Here is a 17,089-nt window from a genome sequence, read left to right as displayed (position 1 = left end):
CCTAACATCATAACGACAGGCTCCTAACCACGTAGTAATCATGTAAAGAGCATGCTATACTTACATAACAGAAAGAGCATTCTGCCCCCGAGGATTCTTGTGTTGTTGAACTCTAAGGAGCTTATGGCTGTTTAGGGGGAGAGGTGCATTCTTTATGTTAGGCTGCATAACCTGGGCCCATGTTTTTCCCCCCAGGAAAAAGGTAGAACGTGCTACTGGGTCAGGGTTGGTGCAGCAGTTTGCATGTTTGATGTTTATCCCTGCTAATAATTCCTCTAATTTCTCTTAACCTTTCAGGCTCTCCCTGCATGTCCTATCCAGGCCACCTGTGAGGCTGCTTCCAAGGAGGAAAACAAGGAAAAAAATCGATATGTAAACATCTTGCCTTGTGAGTGCCTTTAGTGTTTCTTGGGATGTAACCTGAAATTACATCTCTAGAGGGATTTTCTGAAGATGGAAAGAATCTTCCAGTTGGGCACAGCAGGGTGGATAACAAGAGTGGGTTCATGGCAGGACTCAGTCGCTCATACCTGTAATCCCAGAACTTTGGAAGGCCAAGGTGGGAGAATCACTTGAGCCCAGGAGTTTGAAACTAGCCTGGACAATATAGTGAGACCTCATCTCTACAAAAACCTTAAAAAATTAGCCAGGCATGGTGTCGTGTGTCTGTCATTCCAGCTACTCAGGAGGCTAAGGTAGGAGGATCGCTTGAGCCCAGGGAGGCGGAGGTTGCAGTGACTCAAGATCGTGTCACTGCATTCTAGCCTGGGTGACAGGGCAAGACCCTGTCTCAAAAAAATAAAGTAAAATAAATAAAATAAGTAATAATAAATTAATTAATTAAAATAAATAAATAGAGTAGGTGGAAGACTTTGGTCTGAAAGAGCCTTTGTGGATCCTATACTCAGAGTCGGTTAGGATGATCCAGGAGGATTTTTGTGTCAGGCCTTAAGTTTCTAGGAGGTTCTGGAGAGCCAGCTTCACTAGGATCAGGCAGGAAGCAGCGGGTGATGGTGGTGGTAGAGATGGTTTTTTGTGGTATTCTTTGAAAGAAATTCTAATGCAGAGTTCTCTGTATAAACCTTTCCCAGAGTTAGCCATTGCTAATCAGTTGATCCATAAGCCAACAGACATTTTTCTAGGCCTTTGGTATCCAGAATGAGATATGCATAATTTAATGAAATATGAGAGGAAGATGTTTGAACCTCACTTGATTTTTATGTTTGCTTTTCAAAGAAAAAAATTTCCTAATCCTCAGAACCTGTGAATGTTTTATTTTTTTACTTTTTATAGAGATGGTCTTGCTGTGTTGCCTTGGCTGGTCTGAAACTCCTGGCCTCAAACAGTCCTCCTGCTTCAGTCTCCCAAAGCGTTGGGATTACAAGCATGAGCCAGTGAGCCCAGCCAGTATATTTGCTTTTTAAAAATTCATCCGGCCGGATGTGGTGGCTCACGCCTGTAATCCCAGCACTTTGAGAGGCCGAGACGGGCGGATCACAAGATCAGGAGATCGAGACCATCCTGGCTAACCCGGTGAAACCCCGTCTCTACTAAAAAATACAAAAAACTAGCCGGGCGAGGTGGCGGGAGTCCCAGCTACTCAGGAGGCTGAGGCAGGAGAATGGTGGGAATCTGGGAGGCGGAGCTTGGAGTGAACTGAGATCCGGCCACTGCACTCCAGCCTGGGCGACAGCGAGACTCCATCTCAAAAAAATAATAAAATAAAAAAATAATAAAATAATAAAATAAAATAAAATAAAAATTCATCCTTTTAAATTTTTTATTTCATTTATTTTTTTAGAGACAGGGCCACCCAAGCTGGGGTGCAATGATGTGATCGTAGATACATATCCTCAAATTCCTGGGCTCAAGTAATCCTCCAGCCACAGCCTGCTGAGTAACTAGAACTACAGGTTCATGCCACCATGCCTGGCTAATTTTTTTTTTTAGACACAGGGTCTTGCTATGTTGCCCAGCCTGGTCTCAAACTCTTGGTGTCAAGCAATCCTCCCACTTTTGACCTCTCGAAGAATTGGGATTACATGCATGAGCCACGACACCCAGACCCTAAAAATTTTATATTTCAGGGTACATAATACATTAGCATATGTGCATAATTTGTCAATAAATGAGCATATATTAGAGATGCCTGCTTACATTTTTATAAGTGAAGTATGGAACCAAAAAATTAGGAGCACTACACTATGCATTTACAGATACTTTTGTCTTTTTCTTTTTGCTTTCTCACTCTGTCACCCAGGCTGGAGTGCAGTGGCATGATCTCAGCTCACTGCAGGCTCCACCTCTTGGGTTCAAGCCATTTTCCTGCCTCAGCCTCCCAAGTAGCTGGGACTACCTACAGGCACATGCCAGACACCACACCCAGCTAATTTTGTATTTTTAGTAGAGGCAGAGTTTCACCATGTTGGCCAGGCTGGTCTGGAACTCCTGACCTCAAGTGATCCACCTGCCTCTGCCTCTCGAAGTGCTGGAGTTATGGGCGTGACCCACTGTGCTCGGCCTTGTCTTCTTATTTATGTGCATATGTTGGAGGAGGGGGATGTGTGTATGTGTGTGGGTGTGGGTATGTGTGTATATAATACATATTTTTTAATATGATTAGTATACTGTACACATTTCTCTCTCTTAACAGTTCATCTGTCTTGTCAGTTCATCTGTCAAGAAACTTTCCTTTTTCTCAGCTACTTAGTATTCCACATTGTAGATGTATCTTAATTTATGTAACTAGTCCACTAATGATAGTTAAGGTATTCCCAATTTTTTGCAGTGTTATATTGTTGGAGTGGCATCTTTATACAAGTATGAGTCAGTGCACATAGGCACAGATGTCTCAACTGTCCTGGTTGCATCAGGTTCTGTGAGAAATAAATTTTGATTTTACTGAAATATTGTGGTTTGTTTCCTAGATGACCACTCTAGAGTCCACCTGACACCAGTCGAAGGGGTTCCAGATTCTGATTACATCAATGCTTCATTCATCAACGTAAGGAGCGGGTGCTTTCCCCCTCACTTCCCTGCCTGACCATTGCCACCATCTCTTGGCTCCTCCACAGCTGTGTGTTAGAAGAAATATTTGTCGTTTCATGTTTTCCGTGACAAATCTGGTTTTTTTAAGTGACTGAATTTTTTTTTATGGTCAGTCAAATAGTTTTAATCATTTTCTTAAATTTACCCTCTTGTCGTTCCCTAAGGTTTCCCATGTAGAAATCTGTATCTAAATATGTATTTTATGTAAAAATAAGGGAGAACAGGAAAAGAATACCTGACATGACACCAGCTATGTTATATATTATATATGTGTGTGTATATATATATGACTATCTGATTAGTCATATATGAACCAAGGCCTGAGGGAAGAGTTGCTACTAAGAGGAGGTTTTTAAAGATGATTTAGAGAATGTTTATAGAACATTCTGTGTGAGATATTTGAGGGTTTTGGTTGGTTTTGTCTTTGCCAGTAGCCTGAAAAAACACATAAAGAGATAAGAGTATGTTTTATAGGTTTTGGGGAAGGATCCTGTAGAGAGAGTGAATTTGAACAGAAAAAAGAGAGAGGGAAAGCTGGCAAAAGCAAGTCTGGCTCTTGATGCAAGATGCGTGAGAAGACTGGATAAAATTTCCGCTTGCATGTTTATAGCAGCATTAGTCATAAAAGAAGGTGGAAGCACTCCAAGTGTCCATTGACAGATGAGTGAATAAATTAAATGTGGTACATGCATACAGTGGAATGTTATTCAGCCTTTAAAAGGAAGGAAATTCTAATACATACTACAACATGGATGAACCTGGAAGACATCATGCTAAGTGAAATAAGCCAGTCACAAAAGGACAAATATTGTATGATTGTACATATAGAATATAGACTATATATACATATGTAGAGTAGTCAAATTCATAGGGACAGAAAGTAGAATAGTGGTTGCTGGGGGAGGGAGGAATGAGGAGTGGGTACAGAGTTTCAGCTGGGGAAGATGAAAAAGTTCTGTAGATGGATGGTGGTGATGGTTGCACGACAGTGTGAATATACTTAATGCTACAGAACTGTACACTTAAAATGGCTAAAATCGGCCGGGCACGGTGGCTCACACCTGTAATCCCAGCACTTTGGGAGGCCAAGGCAGGTGGATCACTTGAGGTCAGAAGTTTGAGGTCAACCTGGCCAAGATGGTGAAACCCCGTCTCTACTAAAAAAAATACATATATACAAAAACTAGTCAGGCATGGTGGCAGGTGCCTGTAATCCCAGCTACTAGGGAGGCGGAGGCAGAGAATTGCTTGAACCTGGAAGGCGGAGGTTGCAGTGAGCCCAGATGGCGCCACTGCACTCCAGCCTGGGCGACAGGGTGAGACTCTTTCTCAAAAAAAAAAAGAGTCAAAATGGCTAAAATCGTAAATTTTATGTTGTATTTTACCATAAGGAAAAAAAAGAACACTGATGGAGAGATTAGTGTGAACATAAGAAGGGCTGTTTCTTCCTCCGAGAGTGTTAAAGGAGAGGACAGAATGGATAGAGATGACTCGTAGGTGTGGATAAAGCAAGCTGAGGCAACTCACCTATGTTTTCATGGTTGTCTACTGAACAAATGGAATGGGACTGTGACATGAGAGCAGCGAAAGTTTGGAACAACTTCTAAGGTCCATGAGAAAAGGATACTGAAGAGAGAAAGCGAAGGGCATGTCTAGCTGCACTGAGGGCCTGCCTACCTACAGTGGGATGTCATTGTTGGGGGTTGGGGGGTGCTGAGTTGTATGATTTGTTTTTTTTTTTTTTTTCTTCATCTGCACCCTGGGATTGGTGGTAAATGCAGAGAACATGTGGTACTCAGACAAAAGGGAAGGTCAGTTGCTGGTTCAAGTAGTCAACCAAGGGCTTCAGTTTCAGTAGAAAAGAAAAGCATCAGGAAGTTGTTAGGAATAACTAATATTCTAGGAAAAACTGGTAGGATTGAGGAACTGGAGATCTTGAGAAAATGAAAGAACAGCATAAGAAAAGGAGAAAGATGAAAGAAAAAGAGGTTGTATCCAAAAAATAGGCTATTAGATGGACTTCAAAAATGGGGCAGTCCAGGCATTCTCACTGGAGTGAATTTGCTGAAGTTCCTGTATGTATGTTTAACGTTAATATTTACATGTTTGTGGTTTTAAGGAAAGGGACCCTGACTAGACAAATAATTGCTGCAGTCGATAAGGAAAATGGAGAAAGGCTATTAATCAGCAGGAATTCCTAGAACTTACTTCAAAGATCATGATGAAGAGATTAGGTGGAATAGGTTGACTTTAATGTTACGCAGAAGAGTAACGCAAGATCAGTTAGTGTGTCCAGCTGCAGGTAAGAGAATACTCAACTAAAAGTTGTCTAGATGGGAACATTGTTTTTTTTTTTTTTTTTGGAGACAGTCTCACCCTGACACCAAGTCTGGATTGCAGTGGTGCGATCTTGGCTTACTACGACCTCTGCCTCCTGGGCTCAAGCGATTCTCATGCCTTAGCCTCCCGAGTAGCCGGGATTACAGACATGTGCCACCATGCCCAGCTAATTTTTTGTGTTTTTAGTAGAGACAGTGTTTTGCTACGTTGGCCAGGCTGGTCTTGAACTCCGGGCCTCAAGTGATCCACCTGCCTCTGCCTCCCAAAGTGCTGGGATTACAGATGTGAGCCACTGTGCCCAGCTGGGAACATATATTTGTCTCATAATATGAAAGCAAATGCAGACAAGTTCTTGAGTTGGCTGATTCCATGGGTCAGTGACATCCTTACAAACCCAGGTGCTTCCATCTTTCTACTCAGTTATGCTTAGCCCTGTCAACAGTCTCATGGTCACGAGATGGCTGCAGTAGTCCCAAGCATTATTTGTAAACACAGCATCCTGCACAGAAGAGAAACATACCTGCCTACGATTTTCTGTCTATTAGGGAGGAAGGCTTTTCACAGAATCCTCCCCACCACCCTGTCCTCAGGACCAGCAGGCCAGGATTGGATCACATGTTCACATCCCTCTCTAATCACTGGCTAGGACCTTGAGAATGATCATGATTTACCCCTCTGAGCCTGGGGAATGGGCACCTTTCAAGCCAGTGAAAGGTTAATGTTCAAACAAAATTGTGGCTCTGATGGCAAAGAATAAAGTGAGGAATGGCTTTGAGTTAGTAACCAGCAGCATCTGCCACCGTAACCAGTTTGGTCCCTTCCCACATTGAAGGTGAAAATTGACAAAAATTAGTTGCATGTTAAGGCTGTTAAGCAGCTGAGATGGGGATCTCTTCATGGTAATAGCACAGTAGAAAGAAATAGGCTTATCCCTTGACCATGTTTAGTTAGAGCTTACACTAGGGCATCCCATAATGCCTTGATGGTTATTAGACAGTTATTAGTTATTAGTAGACAGAGTTTAGATGAAGAGGGCTAAACGGGGGACCTTATGAACTCAGTGAGGGAACAAAAGCAGGGAAAAACCTGTGGTTAACCAAATAAGTGGGGAGCAGGGATTACAGATTTGGATTTCACAGTTTATTAAACTCAGTCAACATTTTTTGAGCACCTGCTGTGTGCCAAGCACTGTGGGTAGGCTTAAAGGTTACACAGGTAAGATGTAATCCCTCATATACTACACAGGTAGTTAGGTCATTTCCTGTAATGTGCTACGTGTGCAAAGGAGGTATTGCCAGGTTCTGTGGAGTTCAGAGAAAAAACATTCAGCCCAACCTGGTAACTCAGTAGAGCTCATTATTGAAGAGTGAGTCAGAGTTCAGGAGAAGAAAGTTGGGCAGAAACTTCAAAGCAACGGAGAAACATGAGCAAAGTCACAGAGACTAGAAATAGCAGTCTTAGGTCATAAGGTATAAGATGGGAAGTGGTGGGAGATGAGACTTGATCTTGAAAGGTAGTGGATGTCAAGTGTGTCCATTGGGGTTCTTACTTGCAGACTACAGAGTGTACCTTTCATCCACTCTTTTAAGCAGAAAGGGGTTTATTATAAGATACTAGGTATCTTACAAAACCTGTGGAAGGTCCAGTGAGCCAGGCTTAGATGCTGCTCAGCAAAGAGCAGAGCAGCTATAGATGTATGCAACATGTGACTGTCTTAGTGAAACCTCTGCACAGTGCTGCAGAAGAACCGGATGCTTCTACTACTATGCTTGCCCAAAGACCAGATTTCTAGCACAGTCATTATCTCATGTTGCTCATTTCTACCCCAAGTCTGTGTGGGAGCATCTGCTAGGAAGAAGCTAGATCTCGTGGATTGCTGAGCTGCTAGGGAGTCTGGGAAATTTAGCTGTAAGATAGTCAGGCTAGAAGGGAGCAGGAGTGGGTGCTAAGTGAACCACCTTATAGTGTCTGCCAGTTTTCAGTACAGCTGAGGGGTTTTGATGAATTTATCTAGGCCATGGGGTACCATTGAAAAGTGTTCAAGGCAAGGAGTAGTGTGGCCACATTTACATATTGATCACTGCGGCTATCATGTACAACATGGATTTAGGAGAGACCAATTGGGGGCTATTGCAATAGCAGGTCACAAATGATGAGGATTGATGAGAAAGCGGCAATGAAGTGAAAACTACGTGAAGGTAGAATTTAGCAAGAATTGGTGGTTGATTTATATATGAGAGACTGGAGGGTGATATATCCATGTAGATGTATCCAGCATACAGTTGGTCATATTGAAATGGAGCTCAGAGGAAATACTCTAGAGCTGTGGACTTGGAAGTCATTAAAGAAAGGAGTGGGGCAAGAAAAGAGACCTTGGACCCACAGCCCCTGCCAGGCACATTGAACAGGTGCCCATGGGTGAGATGGAAGGAGACCAAGAGAAGAGAGCATCTGAGAAGGCAAAGAGTAAAGTATGGCTCAGGAAGGGTTTGGCAGCCAACAGTGTTATGTACAGATAGAGATCCTGTGGGAAAGAGGAACAAATTTTCTCTGGGCTTAGTGTGTAGGGCAGCATCCTTTGCTGAAGCAAATTCAGAGGCCGTTGTTAATCCTTTTTGTGGGCTGCTAGTTAACACTTATCAAACCCTTTTTTCCCCCTAACTTTATTGAGGTATAATATATAAAACATAAAATTCATCCATTTTAAGTGAGAATTCAGTGATTTTTGGTAAGTTTACCAAGTTATGCAGCCATCACCATAAATGTTTTAGAACATTTTCTAACAACTTTATTGAGATGTAATTCACATACCATATATCTCACCCAGAGTTTACAATTCAGTGTTTTTTTTAGTATATTCACAGATAAATGCAGCCCATCACCAGTCAATTTCAGAACATTGTCATCCCCTCAAAAGAAGAACCTTGTACTCTAGCTGTTGTCCCCTTAGTTTTAGAGCACATTGCTCACCCCAAAAAGAACTTCAGTGTCTAAATACAATTAATCTCCATTCTCACCCCCCTGGCAACCACTTAACTTTTTGCATAGAGAACTAAGACCACACACATGGATCTTGAAGGGAACTAGGCACCATGGAGTAGTGGTGAAAGGCAGAGGAAAGTGGGGTTTGTAGTTTGGGAAACACATAGGTCAGCTGACCTAACACTGGTCACAGGAAGAGATGAAACAGAGACAGTGGCACATTTGGCAGGTGGGCTTCCAGCCTAGAGCCTTAGGAGAAACCAGTTTCCTTACTCATTTTTAGATGTCTAAGAATATATAGGATTTTTTTTTTTTTTTGAGACAGAATTTCACTCTTGTTGCCCAGGCTGGAGTTCAATGGTGTGATCTCACTGCAACCTCTGCATCCGGGGTTCAAGCAATTCTCCTGCCTCAGCCTCCTGAGTAGCTGAGATTATAGGCATGCACCACCACGCCCTGCTAATTTTGTATTTTTAGTAGAAATGGGGTTTCTCAAACTCCTAACCTCAGGTGATCTGCCACCTCGGCCTCCCAAAGTGTTGGGATTACAGGCATGAGCCACCACGCCCAGCCTAGAATATATAGGATCTTAGACATGTTTCTTTTTACTGGTAGGAATGTAGCTACCACCTAGAGCCCACTGAGATTCAGCTTTCAGAATCTAGAGACATCTCAGGAGCCAGAGAGCCACATTTCATCTTTGCCTTGAACATAACATAAGATCAATAGCTTTGCCTCATTCTCATTACTCTGTATTAGTTAAGCAGTGCCGCCACATGTTATAATTCGATTTGAGAAGACTGCCTAGACTATTTGAGTTCTGTAATCTCTTAATTCCTAGCTCCAAAGCTAATCCCTTGGGAATATCTAGACTTGGTTATCCTTGTTAAGTACCTTTTCAGGTTTTGTTAACTGGTTCGAGTCAGACTGGAGAATTTCATTTCTATTCATTTTTGGTTTTCTCTTTCTTTTTATTTCCTTCCCCGCACCCCAGGGCTACCAAGAAAAGAACAAATTCATTGCTGCACAAGGTAAAGTAATGACAACTTTTTACTCTTAGATTTAACCATGATCCCATAATGGGTTTGGGTTTTTACTCCCAAATGCTGAATGGATTAACCAGAATGCTGTAGCTTTTCTGTAATTTTTACCACCTGAAAGAATTGTAATCCGTCATACATGTTTACAACTAACAGCCTTCATCTTGATGACTTAGTATCCGGGAATCCATTAAAATAAGTCTTTTTGTATATGTGTATTAAAAAGACTGGAAAAGGCCGTATACACAAAACACAGTCTAGTGAGGCCCTCTGCCCTTGGTGCTAGTTAACCTTAGGTTCCAGCCAGGCTGCTCAGAGTTCGAATTAGGAATCAGTTTCCAGAGAGGATCAGCCACCTCACAGGGTCCAGGCTGGTTCTCCCCCAGCTCATGGGCCTAAGCTTCACCATTATTCAGATAGGTGGTCTAGGAACCCTCAGAGCAGGGACCCAGCACCATGTCCCTTATGTGTTCTACACACATCTCCAGGCCTGCTGTTCTAACAAGTGTCTTCACTCTTGGAACCCTAGAAAAAATATGTGGATGTTTGCAGCATTAAAAAGTAATTGAGGCCAGGCAAGGTGGCTCATGCCTGTAATCCTAACACTTTGGGAGGCCAAGATAGGAGGATCGTTTGAGCCCAGGAGTTCAAGATCAGCGTGGGCAACATAGTGAAACCCCATCTCTACTAAAAATTAGCCAGGCGTTGTGACGCGCACCTGTGATCCTAGCTACTTGGGAGGCTGAGGCACAAGAATCACTTGAACCCGGGAGCCGGAGGTTGCAGTGAGCTGAGATTGCACTACTGCACTGCAGCCTGGGTGACAGAGCGAGACTTTGTCTCAAGAGAAAGAGTGATTAGGGACTACAAGATTTATAAAAACAAAGTTCTCCTCCCTTTTCTTTTCACTTTTTTAGTCTAATGCCCCTGGGGCAACCATTTTTACCTATTGGCTTCTTATGGTAGATGACATCATCTGATCCCCTTACAGAGCACCTCCCCCTCAGTCAAATAGACGTGTACCCACATATCCTCCCATTCTCCCAGAAGAGTCAAATCACAATTTGGGGTTAAGGTGATATTTATTATTATTATGAGTTTACAAATATTCTTAGCCAAAACAGTATTATGTTATTTTTTGTATAGGTTTTTTTCCCCCTTTTTTGAAGTCATTGTGTTTTTTATATAACTACCACTGATTTTCCTCCCAAACTCTTTACCAGGTGTATATATCTTCTCTCAGTATCTTTAGATACATGAGGTTTAATTTTTTTATCTTGGGATCCTTCTAGAATCTTCTTTCTTCAGTTGCACTGTGGATTGGTTGCTCTCTATCCTCTGGTAGAGTTATCATTCTAAGACCAGTACCCTGGGAATTCCATTAGCTTCTCTGCTGTGTTGGATCTCATTTATTTTCCTCTGTTTGCCTCTCATTTTTGTTTAGAATTTTCTAGTGACTTCCTGAAAAAGGTTATATGGGAGGTAAATTTTGAATTCTAGCCTGAACAAGTCATCCAACCTTTCTGGGGCTGATGACACCCACCTCAGAGCATAATAGGAAGGAGTAAATGCCATATGAAGCACTTAGCTCACTGTGAGGTCCATAATGTAGGTATTCTGTCAGCAGTCATTATTTCTAACTCCCAACTGTGATATCCTTGGGAGACATCATTCATGTTCTGTTTATATTTTGACAGCCTTCCCCCTAACCGCATCCTAGTGAAATGTCTGGCACATACATGGTAGAAACATGGAAAATACTCAGTTAGTAATGGGGTGGATGGATACATGAGTTGGATACTTAGCTGGACACATTTGGGCACAAGCTTCCAAAAGTTGGGAATGGATGTTCCCAGCCTCCCAGCATCTTTCTTCTTGGTGTATGTTCTCTTTATTTTTGCTCTTGGCTACTTTAGGACCAAAAGAAGAAACGGTGAATGATTTCTGGAGGATGATCTGGGAACAAAACACAGCCACCATCGTCATGGTTACCAACCTGAAGGAGAGAAAGGAGGTAAGTGGAGAAATTGGGTGTGAACAGAGGAGGGATCACTCTGCATATAAGCTCTGAGTTTAAGCCTGGGTGTCTACCCTTTGTGGGTGCTGTACCAGTGGTTCATCCAGAAAGACACAGTGAAGTCTACCAGACTTTGCTGTGGCCTGGAAGCCTCAGATGAACCTCAGGTGTGTGCCTAGAGCACATTCCCTGTATTTGGTAGTCAAACAAGGCACCCTGATTCCAAAACAGCCTGAAAGAGACTGACTTGGGCCATCAGCTAAGGAAAAGCCACAGAGGGGCTTTTTTTTTTTTTTTGAGACGGAGTCTCGCTCTGTCGCCTAGGCTGAAGGGCAGTGGTGCCATCTCAGCTCACTGCAAGCTCCGCCTCCCGAGTTCACGCCATTCTCCTGCCTCAGCCTCCCGAGTACCTGGGACTACAGGCGTCTGCCACCTCGCCCAACTAGTTTTTTGTATTTTTTTAGTAGAGATGAGGTTTCATCGTGTTAGGCAGGATGGTCTCGATCTCCTGACCTCATGATCCACCCATCTCAGCCTCCCAAAGTGCTGAGATTATAGGTGTGAGCCGCCGTGCCCAGCCCACAGAGGGGCTTTTTTCTCCTGGCTTCTCTAGTCCCTTATTTCCCTGGTTTTCTGCCCCACCTGCTGAGGCCCTTGGTTTATCCTGGATCAGCAGAGGAAGCTTTACGAACTGAGACCCTGCAAGCCCAAGGGAATTTGAGGCCTTGGCCTGATCCTGGAAGCAGCCTCCTAACTGGTCCTTTTCCTTTTGTGGCTACCAAGTGCATGCCTGGCCTAACCAGCTCCGTCACTGGGCCACAACCAGAGCCAATCCTGGGTCCTGGGGTCGAGCCCCAGAGAGAAATACCTATTCGTTACAGTCTTTCTCAAGGATGGCCCTTGAGTCACCTTGATCTTAGGGTATCGGGTGTTATGATCAACAGCTCCACAGTAGCGTGGGAAGACATTGCTAGGGCTGGGCTTTAGGTTAGTTTCTTCCAACCAAACCTCTGGCTCTTGGAAGCTATCCAAAGCCCAGGCAACAGTAAAAGCTCTAGGCCTCTCATGGCAGGTTTGCAGTCTGCATCAGTCCACCCTGGTGGCTCACTCATAGCAGGCTGCTGGTTCGAGGGATTCAAACAGGCTTTCTCCTAGAGCATGACCTGAAATGTTGTGGAAGTGCAGATTTTGTAGGTAAAATGGCTTCAGATTCGCCCTGAACCAAGGGAGTGTGGGTGGGAAACATTGAGAAGTATGGGACTAGGGCTGTGTGTAAATTAGGAAACTGTGCTCAATAGATGGCAGCTAAGGAACTTGAGAAAAGGGCATATTTGAATAAGTAAATGTGCAGCTGACTGAGGTAGAGAAGAGGTCAAAGGGCCCTCTGGGGGACTTTAATCTGGGCTTTGTGGGCTCTTCCTTCCGGGCCCTTTACATCTGCCATGGGCAGGAGTTCTAAGGTCAGGGAATGCATGTCTTTTTCTTCCCAGTGCAAGTGCGCCCAGTACTGGCCAGACCAAGGCTGCTGGACCTATGGGAATATTCGGGTGTCTGTAGAGGATGTGACTGTCCTGGTAGACTACACAGTACGGAAGTTCTGCATCCAGCAGGTACTGTCTCCTCTGTCCTTTCTCAGTTCTTATGTTGGACCTGCTGACCACTAAGAGAGAGGGAACAGGCTGGGTCATCCCCCCTTACTCAGGGTGGTCAGGAGTTGCTGAGTATGCAGTATGTGAATTCTGAAACCAGAGATCTGGGCTCAAGGGAACTTCTCTGTCAAAGCTAAAGGAGCAGTATTTTCATGACTGATGAAAAATTACCTGTTGAGATGAAGTCTGATCATTTAAATATGACCAAGCACTGTGCAAAGGGAGTACGAGGAGGCAGTGCAGTCTCCTAGGTGCTTGACTCACCTTTCTCCTCCTTTCCTACTCCAAAGACTCCTAACGTCAAGGATGTAATAGGCCTGCCCCAGCCCTCCAGGCAACCCTGGAGACCTGAGCAAAGGTCACCTTCAGCCAAGGGGCAGTGTGGTACTACGAAAAGAGGGCTTAGCTGGGAGCACTGCATGTTAGTTCTGACCCTGCCACTGACTAGTTGTGGGATCTTGTGTCCGTGGTTAACTAACTCCCCTGGGTACACTCACTTTTCCATTGTCACTGACAACCACAGCTGTCACCTTCCCTCCCCTGGTACTGCCCACCCTTGGGTATCAGGGCCAACACACAGGATCTCCTCACTTCACAGGTGGGCGACATGACCAACAGAAAGCCACAGCGCCTCATCACTCAGTTCCACTTTACCAGCTGGCCAGACTTTGGGGTGCCTTTTACCCCGATCGGCATGCTCAAGTTCCTCAAGAAGGTGAAGGCCTGTAACCCTCAGTATGCAGGGGCCATCGTGGTCCACTGCAGGTCAGTGTGGCCTGACCCTTGTCCCCCCACCCCTACATTTTGCCCCCATGGCCAGAGCAGGGGAATAGCACAAGGGCCCTGGCTAAGGAGGCTGACACGGAGTAGATGAACTACTGGGGCACCAGCGCAACAGCCAGAGACTCCCAAGTTCTAGTGCAGGGTGGAGAATATGACTTGAGGCAGGAGAGTAGGGCAGTCCTCCAAGATTAGGAGCTGGGAGACCCTGCTATGAAGCCAAAAGGCTAGGTCAAGTGCTGGCCATGTATATTTGCAGCCTTCGGACCCTTCTAAGTATCAGAATGCTTCGTCCTAATAGCTGGAGGTCAGGATTCAGGACATACTGGAGTTGTTGGCTCCTGGAGAGTCCCAGCTCTACCCCATTCAGAATTAGGATTTAGACCCTGAAGGAAGAGCCCCCGCCTGTGTTGCCCCTCCCTTTCTGCTCCCACAAGGCAGGCCAACCATCCCTATAACCCCCTGCTTTCTGGCTACAGTGCAGGTGTAGGGCGTACAGGTACCTTTGTCGTCATTGATGCCATGCTGGACATGATGCATACAGAACGGAAGGTGGATGTGTATGGCTTTGTGAGCCGGATCCGGGCACAGCGCTGCCAGATGGTGCAAACGGATGTGAGTGATCTGTGGGTCAGGTGGGGGGGGGGGGGTTCCAGGACTAAAACATCTGCTCACATTGAGGATTCACTCAGACTCACAGGTTATTATAAATGATTATAATACAGTGTGATTGTGGGAGAAAGAAAGATAGAGCAGACTGTTACTGTGTCTATGTAGAAAAAGGAAGACATAAGACACTCCATTTTATTCCATACTAAGAAAAATTCTTCTGCCTTGAGATGCTGTTAATCTGTAACCCTAGCCCCAACCCTGTGCTCACAGAAACACATGCTATATTGACTCAAGGTTTAATGGATTTAGGGCGGTGCAGGATGTGCTTTGTTAAAAATGTGTTTGCAGGCAGTATGCTTGGTAAAAGTCATCGCCATTCTCCAGTCTCGAGTACCCAGGGACACAATGCACTGTGGAAGGCCGCAGGGACCTCTGCCCAAGAAAGCCTGGGTATTGTCCAAAGTTCCTCCCCGCTGAGACAGCCTGAGATATGGCCCCATGGGAAGGGAAAGACCTAAACGTCCCCCAGCCCGACACCCGTAAAGGGTCTGTGCTGAGGAGGGTTAGTGAAAGAGGAAGGCTTCTTTGCAGTTGAGATAAGAGGAAGGCATCTGTCTCCTGCTCCTCCCTGGGAATGGAATGTCTTGGTGTAAAACCCGATCATACGTTCTATTTACTGGGATAGGAGAAAACCGCCTTATGGCTGGAGGTGAGACATGCTGGCAGCAATACTGCTCTTTACTGCACTGAGATGTTTGTGTAAAGTCAGACATAAATCTGGCCTACGTGCACATTGAGGCACAACACCTTTCCTTAAACTTACTTATGACACAGAGTCCTTTGCTCATGTTTTTCTGCTGACCCTCTGCCGACCATTACCCTATAGTCCTGCCACATCCCCTTCACCAAGATGGTAGAGGTAGTGATCAGTAAATACTGAGGGAACTCAGAGACCAGTCCCAGCGCGGGTCCTCCATATGCTGAGCGCCGGTCCCCTGGCCCACTGTTCTTTCTCTACACTTTGTCTCTGTGTCTTATTACTTTTCTCAATCTCTCGTCCCCCCTGACAAGAAACACCCACAGGTGTGGAGGGGCTGGCCCGCTTGAAGTGATGAAGGGCTCTTATAAATTATGTATTCAAAGAAACTGAGCACAGAGGAGGTTGTGGTTTCATGCCTGGGAGAGTCAGGAAGGCAGATGACAGGTTATTGGACTTCAAGGATTAGGGAACAGGCAGCTGAAAGAACCAGTGCCCAGAGACATGATGAAGCTCAGCCATATCTGGGAGTAGCAGTGAGACTGGCTCTGCAGTTGGAACCTAGCACCAGGAGGGAGGCAGGGACCAGACTATCGGAGACTTTGGGTGTCTCCAGTTTCTGACAGCCCCTTCAGACTATTAAATCTGCACTCTCAGAATGAGGAGGAATTGAGTTTGTCCTTCTCTCCAGGCGTCCACCACCCCCAAGGTAGACCTGGACCCTTCTTCCCAAGTTAAGCAGCCCCACAGGGACTCCTGCATTTCAAATCCCACTTCACTAAATCGGGATGATAAGAGGAAGTCCTTTTATTCCTGCTAGGATCAAAGGAGAAATGGACTGGAGTGAAGTGGGGGTGGGAGCGGGTGATCTGGCATGAGAACTATGTTGTATATAAGCAAGAACTTGTGTGTCATTCATGTTTCAGATGCAGTATGTCTTCATATACCAAGCCCTTCTGGAGCATTATCTCTATGGAGATACAGAACTGGAAGTGACCTCTCTAGAAACCCACCTGCAGAAAATTTACAACAAAATTCCAGGAACCAGCAACAATGGATTAGAGGAGGAGTTTAAGGTGAATTGGAGCTGGATAACCTCCTTCAGATTGAAAGATCCTTGTAATCTGTGGAACATGGGATGCCTGACTGTGCATTTGCCAACAGTGAATCCCCTTGTGAGGCATGCCAGTGGTTAAGGAGGTGGTCCTTTCCTCATACTCTAGTAATTCTCAGCTCATCCTGCACGTTGGAATCACTTCATTTGTGTTTGAGTAGGGAGAAGCAGGCAACAGTATTTTAAGGCCCCCAACCCTCTGAGGTGATTATGATATACAGCAAGAGCAGTTTTTTCTGTATGAGCCAGATAATAAATATTTTGGCTTTGCAGACCACATGGTTTCTGTCCAGCTACTTAGTGCTGTCTTTGTAACACAAAGGCAACCATAACCAATAGGTAAACATAATGAGTGTAGCTGTTTTGTAAAACTTTATTTGCAGGCAGCAGACCACATTTGGCCTCTGGACCTTGGATCACTGATAGCTCCTATATGCCACTAGACAATGGTTCCCAACACACCTAAGGCATATGTCACACTGTCATCAGTAAAAGTGCTCTCCCAGGCCGGGCACAGTGGCTCACCCCTGTAATCCCAGCACTTTGGGAGGCTGAGACAGATGGATCACAAGGTCAGGAATTCAAGACCACCGTGGCCAATATGGTGAAACCCCATCTCTACTAAAAATACAAAAAGTAGCTGGGCATGATGGCGCATGCCTATAGTCCCAGCTACTGGGGAGGCTAAGGCGAGATAATCACTTGAACCTGGAAGGCAGAGGTTGCAGTGAGCCAAAATTGTGCCACTGC

At 44.9% G+C, this 17,089-nt stretch overlaps 1 protein-coding gene across 13 annotated transcripts in view; it reads left to right on the top strand.

Moving 5' to 3' along the window:
• The window catches only part of PTPRA (protein tyrosine phosphatase receptor type A), a 162,762-nt gene that overhangs the window by 131,647 nt on the left and 14,026 nt on the right, over positions 1-17,089 (top strand). For all 13 annotated transcript variants that reach the window (XR_002515183.2, XM_017944957.1, XM_021921191.1 and 10 more), the window contains 8 exons: positions 298-388; positions 2,928-3,004; positions 9,365-9,401; positions 11,327-11,424; positions 12,918-13,037; positions 13,675-13,841; positions 14,336-14,471; positions 16,152-16,301. Coding sequence is in view for 12 of the 13 variants with exons in the window: in XM_017944957.1 (XP_017800446.1) it covers positions 298-388; positions 2,928-3,004; positions 9,365-9,401; positions 11,327-11,424; positions 12,918-13,037; positions 13,675-13,841; positions 14,336-14,471; positions 16,152-16,301 (876 nt within the window). In the remaining variant the exon portion in view is untranslated. The remainder of the gene's footprint in view (positions 1-297; positions 389-2,927; positions 3,005-9,364; positions 9,402-11,326; positions 11,425-12,917; positions 13,038-13,674; positions 13,842-14,335; positions 14,472-16,151; positions 16,302-17,089) is intronic.

Source organism: Papio anubis, chromosome 16 (assembly GCF_008728515.1).
Source record: "Papio anubis isolate 15944 chromosome 16, Panubis1.0, whole genome shotgun sequence".
In the NCBI taxonomy this organism is placed as follows: Eukaryota; Metazoa; Chordata; class Mammalia; order Primates; family Cercopithecidae; genus Papio; species Papio anubis.
This window is presented reverse-complemented; position numbering and strand designations above follow the sequence as displayed.